This window comes from Ochotona curzoniae, unplaced genomic scaffold (assembly GCF_017591425.1).
Source record: "Ochotona curzoniae isolate NIBS_2020 unplaced genomic scaffold, NIBS_Ocur_1.0 patch170, whole genome shotgun sequence".
Taxonomy (NCBI): domain Eukaryota; kingdom Metazoa; phylum Chordata; class Mammalia; order Lagomorpha; family Ochotonidae; genus Ochotona; species Ochotona curzoniae.
This window is the reverse complement of record NW_024466718.1, coordinates 126,290-146,142: the sequence shown is the minus strand read 5'-3', so window position 1 is coordinate 146,142 and position 19,853 is coordinate 126,290. Positions and strand designations below refer to the sequence as shown.

Genomic DNA, 19,853 nt, shown 5'->3' with positions numbered 1-19,853 from the left:
GGTACTACCAAAAAACCCGATTTTCTGTATTTCCTGTAGAAAACTCTATTTTATTCAATGTATGCAGTAAACAAATATAAGAAGGAAATAAGCATACTGCTGAGATCATGGGGAAAGAAAATAGAAAAGGACTAAGACAGGGAGAGAGAAGAATCATATGGGAGTAGAGCGGAAGGACAGAAACTAACAGACACTATGTCATAAAAGAGCGCATGTTTAAGAAGAGAGAACTTATCTGAGGTGCTATTGCAATTCTTAACATTGTACTCATAACTGCCCAACAGACTTAAAACCTACTCTAATGGTGCAGTACTGGTTTCTTTTCCCATGATGGCAAACATCCTATTTTGTAGTGCTTGTTTTGATGATTAAGGGAGATGCAAACCCCTGCCTTGTGCGAGAACTCATCATGTGATGCTTGACTCTTCACAGAGGAAAGTCGTAGCTTCCTGACCCTGAATCCCTGCAGAGCTTCCAGGCCTGACATCACCTCCTTCTCGCCCACAGACAGAGGCAGGCAGAAATGGTCCAGCACTTTACATAAGACTCAAGGGGCCCCAAAAGCATTAGCTCTAATCACCACTTGCACTTGCCATTCATTCACGTCCCTCTGTTTCGGGTGTTCTACCACACAGGGCCTCACACTGGGCTTCAGTTCAGACTCTAAATGCAACAACGTAGGGCATCGGCCCAGGTTCCTATTCACCTCCTCCGTAGGTTCATTGGATTTTAGCAAAGACCATTAACACCATAACATACTTAGGCAATCTAAATATCTTCCATATGGTATCTGGAATACTTACACTATAAAAATGATTCACTATTTATTTACCCAAAATTGCAATTTGTTGGATGACCCAGATTTTATTAGGCAACCCTATTGTTTCAACTCTAGCAGCCTCCAGAGTATATGGAAAAGGCCTTAGAAAGTCAGACCTGTGGGTGTTTGGAGTTGAAAGTCATGGAACAAGAACTGTTGGAGACAGCTCAAGCCAACTGCCTCTTACTGTCAAAACCACAAAATCCTGTGAGCAGTAAGCAGGGGAAAGCACCTGGAGTCTCTCCCCACTTCATCCACCTGCTGCTCCCTGATAGGGAAGGAGTGAGCCAACTGTAATTTTTCTTTTGCGAGTGCCTTTGGTATTTCTGGGCAAGGGTCAGCTTTTTGTGTATTTAAGGAGCGACTTCAGCCAGCAGGCAATGAGATTATTACAGAGAGGAATGGACTGGACACTGCAGAAGGGTTGTGTATGGGGTAAAGGGTTGACAATGGCAAACACCAAAAGACACAGCAATATGCCAGAAGCACAGGGCAGACCTCCAAAATTACATACGAATGCAAACACACATGAAATGCTTTTTTTTTTCAGCCTCTTCACACATTAATTACTTAACCTCTTCTTTGGCTTTCTTGGAGAGCAGCCTAGTGAGGCAGAGCCTGCGGCCTACGCTTTGGTCTGAAGGTGGCAGCCTGGGTAGGTTTGAGTGACTAAGCTTGTGCTCAGCCATGGAGCCAACGTGGCCTCAGGAAGTATTGCTTTTCTAAGCGTCAGATCTCGCTTGGCGGTGGCCAGCGATGAGCTCTTGGTAAACATCTAAGCATTTTAAAAGAATCCATACTTCAGTGCCTATTAATTACTTAATTCAGGTTTCAGGATCTATCAGCTCTTGAAATGCAATAATTCCAGACTGAACAATACTTTTCTGGTATTTGATGTGCATAGAATTAGCACTGAATAATGTCGATCTAGGCTTTCTTTCTAGTGTAATCATCGTTATTCTTAAGCTCTTGGTTTTTGATGTTTTGACTTTCTTGCATACATATTGAAGTTATTCTGAATTCAGCCATAAAGCTAAGCCTAGTTTAACATGGCAGAATTTTCTTCTTGGAACCCAAATGTTATATATGTAGTAATACCTAACCTAAGGCTGTATTACTTAGGTTCCAGAGTCACAGAAACTAGTTAAGCAATTCTGTGTGTAAATGTGCTGATAAAACACAGTGCATCCACATACGCCTAAACACAATTTAGAGGGAAAAAGAGGTGCTCTTTGTGCCTAATAGGAAGTCTTAAAATCACAAATAAATCTGATTTGGTTTAGTAAGAAAACTCACAAAATGTTTGATATTACTATGTCATATACTTCTTCCTATTTTTTCACGATGATATTTCAGTTCTTTTGGAAAAGTCATTTTCCAGTAATTAAGGCAGTAATTAAAATCAGCCTTGCAGTTCTGTGATGCACATAATTCGGGGTGTCTGGTTCATTTAGGGGCATACCTTAGGGGACAGCGGGTAATTACTGAGAACGAGGGGGTGGGTTGAGCTCAGGGCGTGGGCCCGTAGGCTGCCGGGTGGGAATCTTGCCAGGCACGTGCCTCATGGCGCTACAGTTTTTTCCCTTGGCGATTTCCCAGATGGAGATGGGGAGGGGAAGGGAGGAGGCAGGTGGACCAAAGCGGTCAGAGGGGCCACTAGAGGCAGGCAGGTGGCAAAGTCGTTGCCTGGGGGAAGGGGCGGCTTTCTGTCCCGGGCTGCCCTGGCGTGTGAGGACAGCAAGGGCGCCAGCCTCCCGGGCCCCGGGCGCCGAGGCCGGCTCACTCACCCGTGCTGCTCTGGATGGTGCGCACGGTGGTGGTGGTGCGCGGCGGGGACGACGACCTCAGCGACACGCACTCGTCGTCCTGGGAGCAGCCCTTCTCGATGGCGCGCACGTAGCTGTGGCTCCGCATGCGAAAGCAGCCGGGCACCGGCAGGTCCAGCGCTTCCACGGCCTGAGACTCCAGCTCGCTGAACACAGACTCGCACACGGACTCGAACTGCCCGTTCACTTCCATCTCGCTCACCTGCGGGCAGACACACGGGCCGTAAACGCTTGCACTAGGTTCTCCACCTACTGCCACATCCACCTCTCCCTTCAATCTTTCCCCATCTTCAACCCCCCCAGGAGAAGAGGCAGCGACTGGATACGATGCCCTCAAAGGCATTTTATTCTCTGATGTCACAGATTATAACAGAGCGGTATCCTGCTAATGAGACCATATCATCCTTTACAATTCAAAAAACTTAGAAGGCAAGCAAGCGTGGGCTGGCAGTCTTACCGCCAACACTAGCTGAGGTGACGGTTCCTATAAAGGCGAGCTTGGAGAACAGTGTTACTGGCCGTGCTCAGAGCCCACACGCAACTTTTTTTTTTTTTAAAGCACAAACATTTCAGAAACTTTAACTTTTTATTGTGGTTTTTGAAGTGCCTAACTCATCGAGAACTTCAGTGTTGACTGAAGCTGAGGTGCAGAGCATGGCCCTGTGTCCTGTTGTTCCAGGCAAGATGCTCATACAGCCACAGTAACTCCGGGTATGTAAAAATCTTGAAAAGCACCCTCAAGGTTGGTACTACTTACAAGGTTTTTTGTTTGTTGCTTTGTAACAGTGTTTTTTTAAAAAAAGATTTATCTATTGTTATTGGAAAGGTAGACACACACACAAAGGAGGAGAGAATGAGAGCAGGAGCTTCCATCCACTGGTTTACTCCACATGTGGCCACAATGGCCAGAGCTGAGCTGACACGAAGCCAGGAGCCAGGAGCCTCTTTTGGGTCTCCCATATGGGTACAGGATCCTAAGGCCTAGGGCCATCTTCCACTGCTTTCCCAGAACACAAGCAGGGAGCTGGATGGGAAGTGGAGCAGCCCGGACATGAACTGGCACCCATATGTGATTCCGGGCAGGCAAAGTTGCATTGAGTTAGCTGCTAGACCACCGCACCAGGCCCAACAGGGTTTCACTTTTCTTTACAAAGAGCTGCTATGGGCTACAAATTGCTTAATAGTGCATTTAAAAAATGAGATTTTTTGAGAAATTGGTTTGTATCGGCACATATTTATATTCACACACATCTGTATGTAACGTACATCCCCTGTATACTCAACTGAAGGAGAAACAGAACCGATTAGAAGCTTTGCTCAGCTGCTCACTTTGTAGCTGACTTAATAGAGCTTTAGGAGCAGTTTCATCTTTCGGAACTTCTTACCTCTTTTTCATGAAACCCAATTCATGATTAATGAAGAATTTAACAGATTAAACTGTGATTAGAACACAGACCAAATTATTATAATTTTGACAGTCTTCTCATTTAGTGTTATTTGAAGATGCCATGTAGTAATTGATTCCCTTTGGAAAGCTTTTGATAAGGACGGCTGGTTCCTTAAGGCATGTAATGGGAGGCAAGCACGCTTTTCTCCTTCATGAGCGGTGTTTCCAGTTCAAAAATAGTATTTCCAGGCCCTTCAGCTAAGCTGATACCAAATGCCTGCACATTTTAGGGCTAACAATTATATGTGCCCATATTAAAATGGCCTGCATCCATACACTGCCATGTTTATTAGAAATATATAGATGTATGTTTGGAAGTAAAGGGATGTGGTTCCTGCAACTGATTATCAAATGCAGTGAGGGAGAAAGTGCCAAAATTCTAACAGCCAATACATCCGAATTGGGGTAAGGATATATGGTTCTTTGTAGTATATGTGTGACTTTTCCAAATTTGACGTGAATTCAAAGTAAAAGGTTAGGTTAGGCAAACTATATAGTAAATATACATATATGTGTATATGTATGTATATATATGCATGTGTCCATATATCATTCAGTTCACTAAAATTTATTTATTTCTGGATAATAGCAGATTTCTATACTTATTTGTAAGGCAGGGAGGAGAGGGAGAGAGAGAGAGAGAGGTCTTCCACCTGCTGGTTCACTCCCCACAGTTCCACACTATCTGGGGCTGGGACAGGCTCAAACCAGGACCTAGGAATTCCAGCCCAGCTCTGCCACATGCATGGCACGATTCACCTATATGAGCCATTCCCTGCTGCCTCCAGACTGCACATCAGCAGGAAGCTAGAACGGAAGAGGAGGTGTGATTCACCTAATATGGCGTGTGGCTATTCCAAGCTTCAATGTAACTGCTGCACCAAATGCCAGCCCCTAAATGTGTAATTTTTAATAAGTTTCCCTTTCACATCCTTTCCACTGTATTATACAGATTTCAAATCCATATGAAGAAGCACACACACACACACACACACACACACACACACACACACACACAATCACAATACGCCAAACCTCCCTGAGACCACCACTGAGACCCACAGACAACTTTCACAGGCCACTCAGGAACCCTCCACGTGCCCCATCTTAGGAAGTTTCAGCCTCTCTCAGCAAGCAGTGACTGCCCTGAGCTTCACTGGAAACTTGTTTGCAAGACTTTAATTTTTTTAATTCAACTGTTTTTATCTCTGGGCCCAATGCATTCAATAGCTTAATCTTACTCATTGGAAAAAAAAAAAATCTCTGAGACATGTTTTAACTCACCTTTCACATACTGCTTCTGTTTTGTTTGTTATGGATTAATTAATTAATAGTCCAAGGGCTTTATTAGTCAGAGGGGAGTCTGACAGACTACTCCCTGGCAGGAGATGGCCCAGGGTGACTAGATGAAGGAAATGGCCACCAGTGGCCATGGTATGGCACTGGTTTTTATCCATCTTAGCTGGAGGGGATGGCAGAAGGCAGCACCCCCCCAGCCTACCATCCTAACTGCCACCGTCATCACCACCTCAAACACCATCATCACCATCATCTGCAGCACCATTCACCACCACTGTCACCATCACCATTAGCACTTGCACCTTTGCCAATCACTACCACTCACAGCAAAAATATCACCATCACCACTGCCTCAACCACCACCAGCATCACCACCATCACTTTCATAACTGTCACCACCAGCACCACCCCATCCCCAAGAGCTTCTCACCTTGCCAATCACAGTGTCTTCTGAACTAGCCCCTACCTTCTCATTCCCTTAAATCTCTCCTACACTTACCACCACATTAATGGTCTTATATGAAAACTCTGATCAGATCCTTTGCTTGTTTGAAAGTTGAAGTTGTATTAATCTTCACCTAATCTCATTAACAAATAAAGTCTAGTTCCTGGGTTTGGCAAGTAAGGCCATGTGCAGGTGTTCTTGGGATCTCGCAATGTAACCTGTACAACTATGCCAGCCACACTAGAGCATCCGTCATTCCTTGACTATACTATGGGCTAGCTTATTACAAAGTCTACATCAAATATTACTTTGTTCAAATCCCTTGGAGTATTTGTTAGGCATCATTTCCAGTAGCATTTTCCTTAGAATCCTGGCTACTTAACATTGTGTTGTCCGTAACTCTGGGATGCTGTCGATGATTTTATGACTACAAAGCCTCCTTTAGCGTTTTGTTCCTTACATATTACAAGTGTTTTTAAGGACTAGTTTTATGAAAATATAAAGCCCTGGCACAGTGCCTGACCCACTAAGTTCCCAACAGTCTTTAGGACCTGTGAATATACTTGTATTCTATTAGACACTGTCTTGCTTTGGCCAATGACATGTATCTTCAATTTCTATTCTTTAAGCATCTCTTTCAAAAAATGATTTTATTTTTTATCAGAAAGGCAGATGTAAAGAGAGAAGGAGAGACAGAGAGAAAGATCTTAGATCCACTGTGTCACTCCACAAGTGGCCACAATGGCCAGATCTGAGCCAGTATGAAGCCAGGAGCCAGGAGCCTCTTCCAGGTCTCCCATGTGGGTGCAGGGTCCCAAGGCCTTGGGCCATCCTAGACTGTTCTCCCAGGCCACAAGCAGGGGGTTGGATGTGGAGTGGAGCAGCTGGGACATGAACCAGAGCTCCTATGGAATCCCAGTAGATGCAAGGTGAGGATTTAGCCACTAGGCTACTGTGCAGGGCCTTCTTTTAAGCATCTTACAACAAAGCCTCAGCAACTCCTTCTTGGTAAATTTGCCAGTGCTGTCTGACTACTGATGAGTTTCTGAGGAACCTTGCATTGTGATAGCAGATGGGGATATCAGACAGGTGATGTCAGATCCTTGTGCTGGGCACACGTGGCATGCTCTTTGTGGTATTTGACCAGAATTGCCATCTGATCCATCAGTGGTCTTGAGTGAGCATTCATCCCTCCCCACTTGAAGCCTTCTCCATGACCATCAATCTCCCCATGGTTAGTGGCTCACGGCCAGATGGTGCTCACCTGGCTGATGGTGCTCATGGCTCGCATGTAGCTCTCATTCCGGGAGCGGAACTTTGGTGATGTGAGCAAGCCTGCTGGGTCCAGGCTATCCAGGCTCCGGTTGATAGAGACTTCACTCACTGCCCTCAGGTAGCTGTGACTCCGGATCTGGAGTTTTGGAGAGTGTTCATTGGAGATTCTGGAAGAGAACAATGGAAGAGGTGCACTCAGTCATATTCCACAATGTAGGTGTGTCACTTGTGTGCTTGCCCAAAATACCAGAACAAATGACACAGATGCCCTCCTATGATTGCAAAACTCCATGACAGGGTCTCAGAGAAATGGTTTATAACAGGAAATCAACATCTGCTGACAATAGATTGAATGTTGTGAACAAAACTTAAATTGCAACCTAAAAAAATGCACATTTGCCTGAATCTTGACATGCAGAGAAAAGTGTCCACCTACCTGGTGTATTTTGGATGAATTATAAAATGTACTGTAAAGTTGGAAAGGTTGGAAATGCCCCTTTTAAGAATCCAAGCTATAGAAGTGCCCAAAGCCAAAGAGAGTCTCTCACTGTCCCCATTTCTCATCTCCAGATTTGTACATGCATCGAGGAGCCACTCACAGCAGTCTGACGTATAGTCTTCCTCACTGTTCTTGCACATATACAACAATTTATCATCAGTAGCTTAAAAGTTTTTATTTTTAATATTGGTTACATAGTTAAGAGGGATGGATGCCCATGTGGGCCTCTAATTAAAGTGGACAGAGGTGGGCAGGGTCAGCTATGAAGGAAAGTGGGTGGAACAATGGTCCAGTCTTTTTTTTTTTTTTTAAATTCCTGAGACCACAAGGGAGGAGGAGAGGACTGCTCCTTGTTGCCAAATTACGTCAGCACCTGGGGGTGGGGGACAGTCCTTTGAGGATACCTTAGAGTATCCTATGCGGGGATGTGTGTTCCAAGGGTGTTACTTGAATGGTTTTGATAACTCTAAGATGTTGTTGGTTTCACTGCTCCAGGGTTGAGAAAATCTTTCCAAGGTCTACTGATTGACAAAGTCTGCCTTAGTGCATCCACAGATCCAGGAACATGCTGTAAAGCTTGGCCAGGAAAATTGTCCAGTCTGTTCTGCTTTCTATCCTGCTGGCCTAGATGAGCTGCCATCATGTCCCCACTGTGCACCTGGACATGCTGTCCACTGCACAGGCATCAGCAACTGAGGAGGCCCAGACCTAAAACATATACTCCAAGGTTGGACTACACTTCCTGTGATTCTCCCCATGACCAGGGTTGAGACAGTCCTGTTGGTGAGTCCCCCAAGAAACCTTACTGCTAGCCAGTACTGGGTCAGGTGTGGTCTGTCACCTGCTCCAGCCAACACACATACTGGCGAATGTAGCTTGGTCAGTTCCACCTCATCTCCATACCTCACATGAACTGACAGGTGCAATGGCACAGCCAATCCAGTCCTTCACGGTCTTCATGCACACCAGTGGATGCTGTGGCCTAGTCAGGGTGACCCCCAGTAACTCCCACTAGATATGTTCCCAGACCTGGTTTTTATACGTACCATCCTCTGCCCAATCCAGCCCAGCCTACATCTCATCTGGCTGTCATGCACACTCATGGGTGCTGTGGCTTACTTTAGCCTGATCCAGCCCCAAACCCAGCACTCATGTAAGCTGACAGGTGCTACCAGCTTGTCCATTCTGGCCCATCTCCAGTTCTGGTTCTTGTGCTTACCAGTGATAGGTGCAGCCTAGCAGGGGAGTGCCCACAGTTCCCTTGCCAGGCATGTTCCCTGGCAATTGGATCTTGTACCTGCCATGAGGTACTGTAGTCAAGCCTGATATGACTTGCACCCAGTCCTGGCACTTGCCAGCATGTGGGGCTCAGGGGCTGTGGTCAAGCTAGGCTGGCATACACCTAATCTGGTTCTCACGCACAACAGTGAGTGCAGCAGCCTAGCCCAGTCTGGCCCACCCCCAGACCAGCAGCCCAGTAAGGGAGTCCCTACTTCTAGTCCCCGGTCTTGTGAGTGCCAGCAGGTGCTGTGGCCCAGTCTGAGACAGTCGCATTAGTCAGCAGGTGCTACAGACTGGTTTAGTCCTGCCTGCCTCCAGTTCCAGGTCTCACCAGCAGGTGCAGCAGCCTAGCCCATCCTGACCCACTTCCAGTACCAGCCCTCATGCAAACTGGCTGGTATTGTGGTCCAACCAGGCCTAGCTTGCCTTCTGTCCTGGTTCTTCCTCATGCTGGTAATGAGCTGTGGACTGACTCTGCCTGGCCCAGCTTCAACCTTGGCTAACACATGTGTCAATGGGTGCTGCAGCCTATCATGGTCTAGCCTGTTCCGCAGGATCCCCTTCCAGGTCTGTTCCCAACCCCAGATCCCATACGTGCCATAGGGTGCAGTTGCCCAGACTGACGTGGCTGGCCCCTAGTCCCGGCACTCACCAGTTCTGGCATTGCAGCCTGTCCTGACTGGACACTCATTCTAGCTCTCACTGATGGGTGCTACAGCCTAACAGCCTGGTCCATCCCGAGACTTGACTCTCATGTTACCCAGAGGGTCCTAGGGCCTAGCTTGGCCTGTGTCACACTAATACTGGCTCATGTGAGCAACAGCAGATTCTGAAGCCCAGCAGAGATTGGCCTGTCCCGAGACTCAGCCCACATACATGCTGATGGGTGCTGCAGCCTTGCCCAGCCTGGCTCATCCACAGTCCTAGCTCTTTCACTTACTAGTCGGAGCTGTGGCCTAGCAGGGCAATCCCCCGTATTCCCCTAACTAGGCCCATTCTCAGGTCCAGGTCTTGTGTGTGTGTAGGTGGGTGCCTCTGTCCATCCTGGCATGGCCAACTCACAGTCTCAGCTTTTACTGATATATGTTGCAGCTCAGTCCAGCCAGGCATGGCCCACACTCTGCTCTGGCTCTGTGTGTGTGTGTGTGCCAGTTGAGTGTTAAGGTCTGACCCACCAGCCTGTCCCCAGACATGGTCCACACAAAAGCTGAGGTGTACTGCAGCATTGCCTGGCCTGGCCCATCCCCAGCCTTGGCTCCCATCCGCTCCCGAGGGAGTTGTGAACTAGCAGGGGAGTTCCCCAAGTTCCCCTACCAAGCCTGCTCCTGGATCTCATGCATGCCAGTAGGGGCAGTGGCCCTGCCTGGCACAGTCTACCCTCAGTCCTAACCCTGTCATGTACCAGTGGGTACTGTAGCCTGGCCCCAGTTGGCATTTTCCCAGCTTCAGTCTCCACAAGTGTCCGGTTGGTTCCTGTCAGATGAGTTCCATGGTCCAGCCTGGCTTGGCTTTTTTCCAGCCTTCAGCACTCTAGTAAACTAGCAGGTGCTGTAGTCTCATAGAGGCAAGTGCACAATTCTCTTACCGAATCTGCCCCTATATCTGCTGCACCTGCTGGTGAGACCATTCTGATGGGTGTTATGATCCAGCCTGACATTGCCCACTCCCTGCTCCAACACTCTTGAGTGAGTATTAGGAGCCAGCCCAGCCAGGCATGCTCCCTGGCCCAGCTTTTGCATGCACTAATGGGTGGCAGACGATGCTATCTAGCCTTGCCCAGATCTCCCATGTGGCTAGGTGTCTTGGCCTGACCCAGACATGTCCTCTAGTTTCCCCCTCTGAAACACTCCATCTCAGCGGCTTGCCTACCTGGGAGTGCAGTGGCCTGGTCCATGGAAGACCCCAGAAATCATTCCTCCCCTCTCAAACATGCCCTCAGCCACTCCCACTCCATCAGGTTCCCAGACTCCCTTCCCCTGGGCAATCTGCGGCCTCTCCCACCTGGGGGTTGGAGTGGTGGTGTCTAGGCCTGGAGTTCCCCACCTTCCCCACTTATCTTAAAAACAAAAAGAATAAGTAATTATGCTGGCACACTGGCATGGTTAACACAAATTTGGCATGTATCAGGCCCAGAATGCCTGCCAGCTACTGGCTACTTTGCTCCCAGCAGTGGGACACTTGTCTGGGTACAAGGCAACTTAGAGAGTGACCTACAGCTGGGATAGTAATTTCTAAAGTTTGTTTTCACAGAAGAATCAGGGTGATTTATCTCCCCCTTTAAAAAACATTTCTGTAAGTTTTGGTGCAATGTCGCTTGTGATGAAAAGAAGCATAAAGTTTCCAGGAGGAAAATGCATGGCCAGCAATAGTGTCCTTATTTCTCATGATTCCATAGGTCGTGGCCAATACAGTTAGAAAAGAAATAAGGAATGTCAGTGTGGTAAAGGAAGTGATAAAGCTTGCGCGTTTATAGAGTAAATAATTACCTATGAAACTGAAAAGCACCAAGTGAAAAATACATTGAAAGTAATGAGAGAGCCTCAAGGTTGGTATACACAGGTAAAATACAGACATTAATCTATTTACCGTGTAAGGCAGGCAGCAGAGAGGGAATCTTTTATCTGCTGGTTTGTTCTCCAAATGGCTACATCAGCCAGGTCTAGGCCAGGTGGGAATCCGAAGCCAAGAATTCCATCTGTGTCTTCCACGGGGTGGTTGGGCCTAGGCACTTAGTTCATATACACTGCCTTTCCAGGCACATTATCAGGAAGCTGAGTAGCTGGGAGTTGAAACCTCCAATATAGGAGGCCATTGTTGCAGCCTTAGTTTAACCAGCTATGCCACAGTACTGGTCCAAGCAAGAAGATATCTTCATTTAAAATCAAATTCAAAGTGGTAAATGTAAATAGTATAAATATGTATATGCTGTATTTAATAAAATATTTATACTTTTTCTAAATTAATTTTTGTGCTTTGTGCAATTGCAACAAAAGTCCCTATATACTTTTTAAAGACAAATGCTTATTTTAAAAACTAAAGCTTACTTGGGATTCCCATGATTCATAATAGTAAGCTGCTATAAACAATGACTGGATTTCCATATGAGGGTTGTTTACAGTGGGCAAAAGCTGGAGGAGGTGAGCCCATCAGCGCGGCTGCAGCACTGCCATAACCCAACAGCAGGTGGCAGTAGTTCTTGAGAAGGGCAGAGACTTCAGCACGCACTGGCAAGTTTGATGTGGAAGGCGAACAGGAAGATGGGGGAGGATAAAGAACAGCAAAAAAGAAGAGCAATTGAAAACTGAGGGGCCGGGGATGCCTTTCATCAGATCTCAACTAAACTGTGCAGTGACAAGGATGAAAGCAGTGTGGTGAGAGTGAAGGGATGGATAAACCAGTGGGACAAATGAGAACAACATAAAAGGAACGTGAATTGCGTCACGTCGCAAAGACGGACAGTTCAAGTGAGCGCGGGAAAAGATCGCCATTTAATAATGGAGTTGGACGAGCTGTGCACCCATTTGGGGAAAAACTGCATACCACTACTCATGTAAGTTTAAAATAATATTTAAAACATGCAAAATGCTCTAGAATGATAGATTTTACAGCATTTATTTCTGTATCTAAAATAACTTGCTCTCTTTCATCTCTCTGCTTCTCTGTCACTCTTTCCCTTTGCTTCCCAAAATAAAAGATCTGGGCAGAGTTAAGGAGAGAAAGTCGGAACTCAGATATGGTAGCTGCAGTTTTGAATACTTGACTCCCAATATAGCATCACATTATTTCACAGAAAATCAGCAAGGATCCCGCACACCCGAACAACTCCACCAGCCAAGCAGGCCCAGGCGACCTGCGGAGAACACTCCTCTGAAGACAATGAGGAAACACACATTTACTTTTCTCATGTACACACGGAGCGTTTCTAGCACAGACCCCATACTAGGCTGTAAAACAAGGTCTGAATAAATTTAAGAGGCCTGAAGTTACATAAAGCATGTCCTCTAACCATAAAAGATCTAAATTGGAAGTCAATAACAGCAGGGAATTTTGGAACCCCATGATTTGAAAATTAAATGATCCATTTATATAAAACCCATGGTTTTTTTTTTACAAAGAAATTAAGAATTGCTCAAATAAATGAACGCAGAGAAAAATCCATTTTAAAGTTACAAGGGAAATTAGAAAGTACTGTGAAGTGAACAAAGATGAAAACCTAATATATCAAAATTTATGACATGTAATGAAAGCAACTGAAAACTGCGAAGTTAATAGCTTTAAAAACTTACATAGTAACAAAAGGGAAATGTTCTGAAATCAATAATCTATGCTTTTAGGGTAAGCACTGTGGTGCTGAGTAAGATCCTGCCTGGGGTGCCAGCTTCCCACATGGGTGTGCCTGACCGGAGTCCTGGCTCCTCGGTTCTTCTCATCCAACTTCTGTTAAGGTTTCTACGAGGAACAAACGATGGCCCAAGTGTGTGGGTCCCCTTCACACATGAAGGAGACATACTGAAGTGTCGAGATGCTTAGTTTTGACCTGGCTCAGCTCTTGCCATTTGATGGAGCAAATCAGAAGTTCTCTCTCTGTTTTTCTCTCCTTCCCATTCTATCACTCTGCTGTTCATATAAGTAAATAAATCTAAAAACACCTAAGCTATCACCTTAACAGTTTTGAAAAAGAAGAGCAATTTAAATACACGCAGTGCAAGTGGAAGGACAAATACAATAGCTATAAATAATGAAGAATGAAACAGAAAAAAAGTTCCTGAGTAAAAGTTAGTTCTTTGACAAAACTCAACGCTTGAGCTAAAAGAAAAAATGATCGATATTAAGAATAAAAGAGGAAACATTATGACTTGTGTTTGAAATTAAAAGCACTACAAGAGAATACTAAATTAAAAATCCTAGGCAAAATGGATTCATTTCTAGCAAAGCAAAATTACCAAAACAGACTCAGTGAATACAAAATCAGAGAAGGCTAAGAGTTCTAAACCATACCAAAGCATCTTTCCATAAAGTGAAATCTGGGTCCAGATGATTTCTGGTGGAAATGCATCAAACATTTTAAATAATATGAGTATACAAAATGCTTTTCAGAAAACATGGAAAGAAGAGATACTTCCAGGCCCAATTCACACAGCTAGTGAATTGCACTCTGTTGCCAAGAACAAAGACAGTCAAGGAAAGAGGACCACAGACAGATAATCTTCAGTAATCTAGGACAAAACTCAACAAAGCAGTTACTAAACTCAATCTAACAACACACAGCAGAGATTACACATTATGATCAACTCTTACTTATTTCCGAAATAAAGGGCTGATTTAGCAACTAAAATCAATGAATGGAATAAAGATCAAAACCACAGGGTTCTTTCACTACGCGTAGACAAAATATTTGACAAAGCCCCATAACCATTCTTGTTATAGACCTTGGATAAATGTGAAATAAAGGGGAATTTCTGTGGTTATTAATCTGATAAATGTCATCCACCATTGCCCAATAGGTAATAATGGAAGACCAAGGTATTATCTGCAAGGCTGAGTGAGGCAAGGGTGACTGTTCCCACCACTTTATTGTAACATCATTACTGGAATAAAAGTCTACGCAGGATACACCTGTCTGTCAAAGACCAACCAATAAGAATCTGGACAGTGGATATTACATCTTGGCCTTGTTAAAGATTTGAATGGTTTTGGGGAAAGGATAGAAACAGGCTTCAGGCTTCTATAATGTAAACGAGAGCTCTGATTTCTATGGTGCTGTAGCAGAGATGGCTGGCACTTAGAGTAATTCTCCTGGTGACATCTAGCATCCCCTGAACAGCAAGTACTTGCAAAACAGAGCGGGACGGCAGGTGCCTAACTTTCCTTCCTTTGCTCCAGATAGTTGCAGTGCCAGCCACGTAGAGTTGCTTTTTGGGCCCTCTTTGCTCATTTTCCTGTTTCTTAGGAGTCTGGCTTCACAAAAGGGTTGATTCCATCACCCATCAATCGCAAAGAAGAACACAGGTTCTGACAAATCTCCAAAGCTTAAGATGACAAATGAAGGAAGTAGCTCCTATACATCCCTGCTGTATTCTTCAATGGTCTTCCTTCATACATATTTAACATCGGAGTGTCGGTAGGGATTAATTTTAGCATTACTTCTGGGATACAAAGCAGTTGTCAAACGTTGTAGAACCTTGCTTTCCCCTGGGAGCCCAGGGTTCAGGGTTAGGCGAAAGGGAATTGAGGGACGAATTCTGCAGATTTATTTGTGCTGAACTTTTTCATTTGCTTCGTGAACTTTACAGAAGAGAAAGTGATTCATTTGTTTGGGATTTCTTTACAATTTTTTCTTGTTCATTTTCATTTTGTTGAAAGGTAGACAGGGAGATGGGTGCAAATGGACATAGTGAGACCTACCATCTACTGATACCCTCCTGAAATGCCCACAACCACCAAGGCTGGATCAGGCCCAAAGCAGAAGCTTGGAACTTGTTCCAGGTTTCCTACTTGAGTCACAGAGGCCTAAACATCAGCTTTTGGCTCCCAGAGTGTGCATTTGCAGAAAATTGGTTTGGAAATGAAGCCAGGTACCCAGGGCTCCAACCAGGCACTCTGGTAAGGGTTGGTGTCCCAAGTGGTATTTCAACAGTATGTCAGGTGCTGCTGCTGCTGGGCAGTTTCTGACTGTTCAGCTAGGGACAACGTGAGACACCATAGTCTCACTCTGTTCAAAGCCATGTGCTGGAAGCTGGGACAGTCCATGTCAGTTACAGAGTGGGTCCTGTGCCAAATGACTGTTCAGTCCTTTCCCTGCTAATGTGCCAGGCATACAAGTTGCCAACATTAAATACTGTTTGCCCAGTGTGTCAAATATGATTTTCATCCATCATATTTAGATTCCCGTGACACCCAGAATTCTAATATTCTTTTCTTGAATTTTCTAGGCTCTGCAACATTAGATTCAGAGCAGCAACAAACAAATGTAGTATAGTTTCCAATCACAATGAGATCAAACAAGAAATTAGTAACAGAAAGATAAGAAGAGCATCTGTTGAAGTTGCCATGAAACTAAAAAACTTGAGGTCAAAGAGGAAGTCTTGAGGAAAACAAATAAAAACATCGAACTGAAGAGAAATAAAAATACAACACGTTAAGATTTGTTGGACAGAGTTATAATAGTGCAGAGTTATAATGTTGGACAGAGTTATGACTGCGTAAAGTTTTAAATAATAAAGGCTCTTCCTTATAAACTTACAAAAGGATTCCAGAGTAAACAGAAAACAAGTGGAAGGAAGGTAATAATGAAGAGATGAGTAGAAACCATCGAAATCGAAAGGAGAAAAACAGAAAAGCAACGCAACAAATATCTGGTTCTTGCAAAAAAGCACTAAAATGACCAAACCCTTGAAAGCTGGACAAAGAATCAAAGAGAAGACGTAACATCAGTCTTAGAAATGAAATGACATGTCCGTTCAGGCTTTGTAGATATCAGGGATCCTCTGAGCAATTCTACCCATAGAAATTTGACCACTCGGATGATATGAATCGATTCCTTAAAAACACGAATTACCAAAACTCAGCCCATTTGAAACAAGATAGATATAATTCTTGAGGTTATCGAAATCTTAATTGGAAACATCCTAAAAAAGAAATCTTCAGGTCCAGAAAACTTCATAGGAAAATTTTACTATACTTTAAAAAATGACAACCATTGAAAAGGAAAATAAAAAGGGAGTAGGGTTTCCAAAAATGTTGTTCTATGAAGCTAGTATAACCCTAAAAAAAAAAAAAAAGGCAGATCAAGACACTAGCAAAGACGAACACTGCAGACCTTGTGAATAAAGAGACAAAAGTTCCCAAACTATTGGCAAGTGGGATTTGGTGATAAACAAAAAAGAATTTTGCATTATGACTAAATGGAATTTATTCTACTTACATGGAGTATTCCATTTGCAAGGCTACAAGGCTCATTTAATACCTGGAACCTATCCAGTGGACCCCACCTATTAATAGGTGAAGAAGACAGTGATTTGACTATAAATTGGTGCAAAAGCGTATTTGACAGAATTTAACACTTATTTATGTTAAAAAAAACTCTTAGAAAAACAAATCAGAAGAAAACATTCTTAATAGACAAAAACATCTAAAGAGACTTGCTACTTCTGCACTATTTAATGGTGAGAGATTCAATCTTTTTCCCTCAAGCCCAGGAACAAACCAAGGATATCCATTCTCATCACACGTATTCCAAAGTGGAGGCTCAGCTCCTGAAGCCATGATGCCCACTCTGGGCTCTATGTCTCCTCCAAGCCGCTGAGAGCACAGGTAGATTCTAACGACCCAACTGCTGAATATATCCCAGACACATCACTTGCTCCTGCAGCTCCTTGTAGCCACATGCAGACCTAGGTGCAAGTGGCCACAGCCATAGCTTACTGGTTAAAGTTTTCACCATCCCTCATGGGCGCCAGTTCTAATCCTGGCGGTCCTGTTTCCCATCCAGCTCCCTGCCTGTGGCCTGGGAAAGCAGTCAAGGACGGCCCAGAGCCTAGGGACCCTGCACCCGTGTGGGAGACCCAGAAGAAGCTCCCGGCTCCTGGCTTCGGATTGGCTCAGTTACAGCTGTTGCAGCCGCTTGGGGTGTGAGCCAATCAGACGGAAGATCTTCCTCTCTGTCTCTCCTCCTCTCTGTGTATCTGACTTTCCAATAAAAATAAACAAATCTTTTTAAAAAATTCAATTCTGATGTGATAAGGTGCACACATTGGCTATTTTATAGCTGCTCTGGCTGTAGAAATGCACCAGCTTTGAAACTTATAGTATCCATTCACCAGAATAAAAATGAAAACAACAACAACATAAACAGTTTACCAGGAAACGTGAGCAACCATGAAGTCCACAGATGCTGAACGGAAAGCATAACTACCCCCGACTTCAGGCAGAACCATACTTTAAAGCAGAAAGCAAATAAGCACCAATCGTTTCCACTAGAGTCACCCCACGTACGCTGAGCTCATCGGCTGGGCACAGAGATCATGGTAATTAGTACTGGGGGCAGTGGACAGAGCTGCTAGAGGCGATTAGGTGTTGCAAAGATGGCTTCTACCGCCGGTGGCACCTTTGTGCCATGGTAAATGCTAGTCACTTTTGCACCAGGATAAAGCTAACACGTATCCATGGAGGATGGTTCACTTTGCTATGGAGGAACCCCTCAAAGTGCTAACACATCAACAGGGACAATATCTTCCTGGTCACAGTGGACTCTCCCATTACAGCAACAGAAGAGCTCACACATACTCTGATGTGGAAAACCACAGAGTCCAGGCAGGGGAAGTGCGAGAAGAGAAAAGCGGGAGGCTACGAGGTCAGGCACAAGCTAAACACAAAGCTTCCCTTTTATGCTCGTTCTGCTAACCCCGAAGGCCCTTCCTCTTCTCTGGGTCGTTGTTAATTGGCCTTTGTCTCTCTTCTGATGAAAAAGGCATTTATGCCCTGTCTTGCTCCTTCCTGTGCACACTGAGGTTGGCGGGGGATAATGGTGTGGCACTAAGCGAAGGAAAGAAGGAGCCTGTGTTTCCAAGGAGACGTGCTCCAGCCACGAGTGGAGGAGGCAGTTCCGCAGGGAGCCCGCAGGGGGCAGTGGACACCGAGAAATGAACAGGGTTGCGGAAGGTCGAGCCGCCTTCAGGGCAGCCAGTACCCCAGGTGTTGGAGGATGTGCAAACCTCCAACAGAGGCTTCTAGGAAATCCAGGGTAATGGGAACATCTACAAATGTACCTTCTTGCTGTGGGTGACTTAACAAAGGAATCCGAGCTACCTGTGTTAGGGATCTGGGTTGCTAAAGCTGTGCTTTTGAGAGATGAGATGAACAACTAGGCTCTGAGAAGTTCTAGCTGGTTTAGTTGCAGATCTGACTAGATGTAGCATCCACTCACAACAACCTGTCCCAAATCTTAAAAAAGCTCCAACTGGCTACTGCCTTATTTTAATTATGAGATAGGCATCTACATATCAAAGAATACCCCTGCCCTTCTGATGTACCATTTCTGTGATTTCAGGTGTTAATGGGCAAACTTGTGAGAGGAATGCAAGGATATATATGAGATAAGACAGATGCATGAATATGTGAGGGACTTTCCAAACGTGCAGGACAAAGCAGAACGAAATGAAAGATTTGTTTTGGTGCAAACTTAACTGAAATTGCATACACGAAGGAGCTTCCAAACACTTACTGAAAATGTTTATTGTGAAAAAACATGTGTGGATCTTAAAATCTTTTGAAGGTCAGAATACAACTTTTCATCTTCATTTTCTACAAGCAAAATTATGCGTCAACACAATAAACTGCTAAATACTAAAATGAAAACAGACACGAGACAGCTGAATAGTACGCTATAGCCACTTTAAGGTGTATAGCAGCTGGTTCTGTGTACAAACAAAAATTGAAGGGTCAATGAAGTAGTCACAGGATGTGGTTAAGAACTTGCACTGTTATAACATATTGATTACTCAATACCATGTCAATTAATTCCATAATGTTGTAAATTGTTGTTGATGTTGTGCTGGGGCTTTTAATTGATCGGGATGATATTCTGCCAGCTCTGCCTTCAGATCAGAGAAGATCTCCCCAAGAAACTGTTGAAATTATCTGGACAATAGAAATTATCTGGACAATAAGAAGCTGGACTCTATGCTTGGTATATGACTACAATGAAAGAATCTGGACTTAATTTGAACTGTAATACTGCAACTAGGTGGAGGAATCCACCATGGGGGGAAGGCACAGGGAGGGGATGGGGGAATCCCAGAACCTATGAAACTGTGTCACATAATGCAACATAATTAATTTTAAAAAAAGAAGAAAAGAAAGGACGTTTCTCAGAATGTAATCCTCGGATGGTGGCAGCGGCACTACCCGGAGCTTGCTGGGAACACAGAACTTTAGCCCCATTCAGCCCTTCTGTGGAGAAG

General features: G+C 44.6%; 1 protein-coding gene across 10 annotated transcripts in view; it reads right to left on the bottom strand.

The window, feature by feature from the left end:
- Positions 1 to 19,853, bottom strand: part of LOC121166533 (disks large-associated protein 1) — a 316,740-nt gene that overhangs the window by 174,706 nt on the left and 122,181 nt on the right. For all 10 annotated transcript variants that reach the window (XM_040995705.1, XM_040995704.1, XM_040995706.1 and 7 more), the window contains exons 3-4: positions 7,102 to 7,279; positions 2,608 to 2,848 (exon numbers count right to left, since the gene is read on the bottom strand). In XM_040995705.1, the coding sequence (XP_040851639.1) occupies positions 2,608 to 2,848; positions 7,102 to 7,279 (419 nt within the window). The remainder of the gene's footprint in view (positions 1 to 2,607; positions 2,849 to 7,101; positions 7,280 to 19,853) is intronic.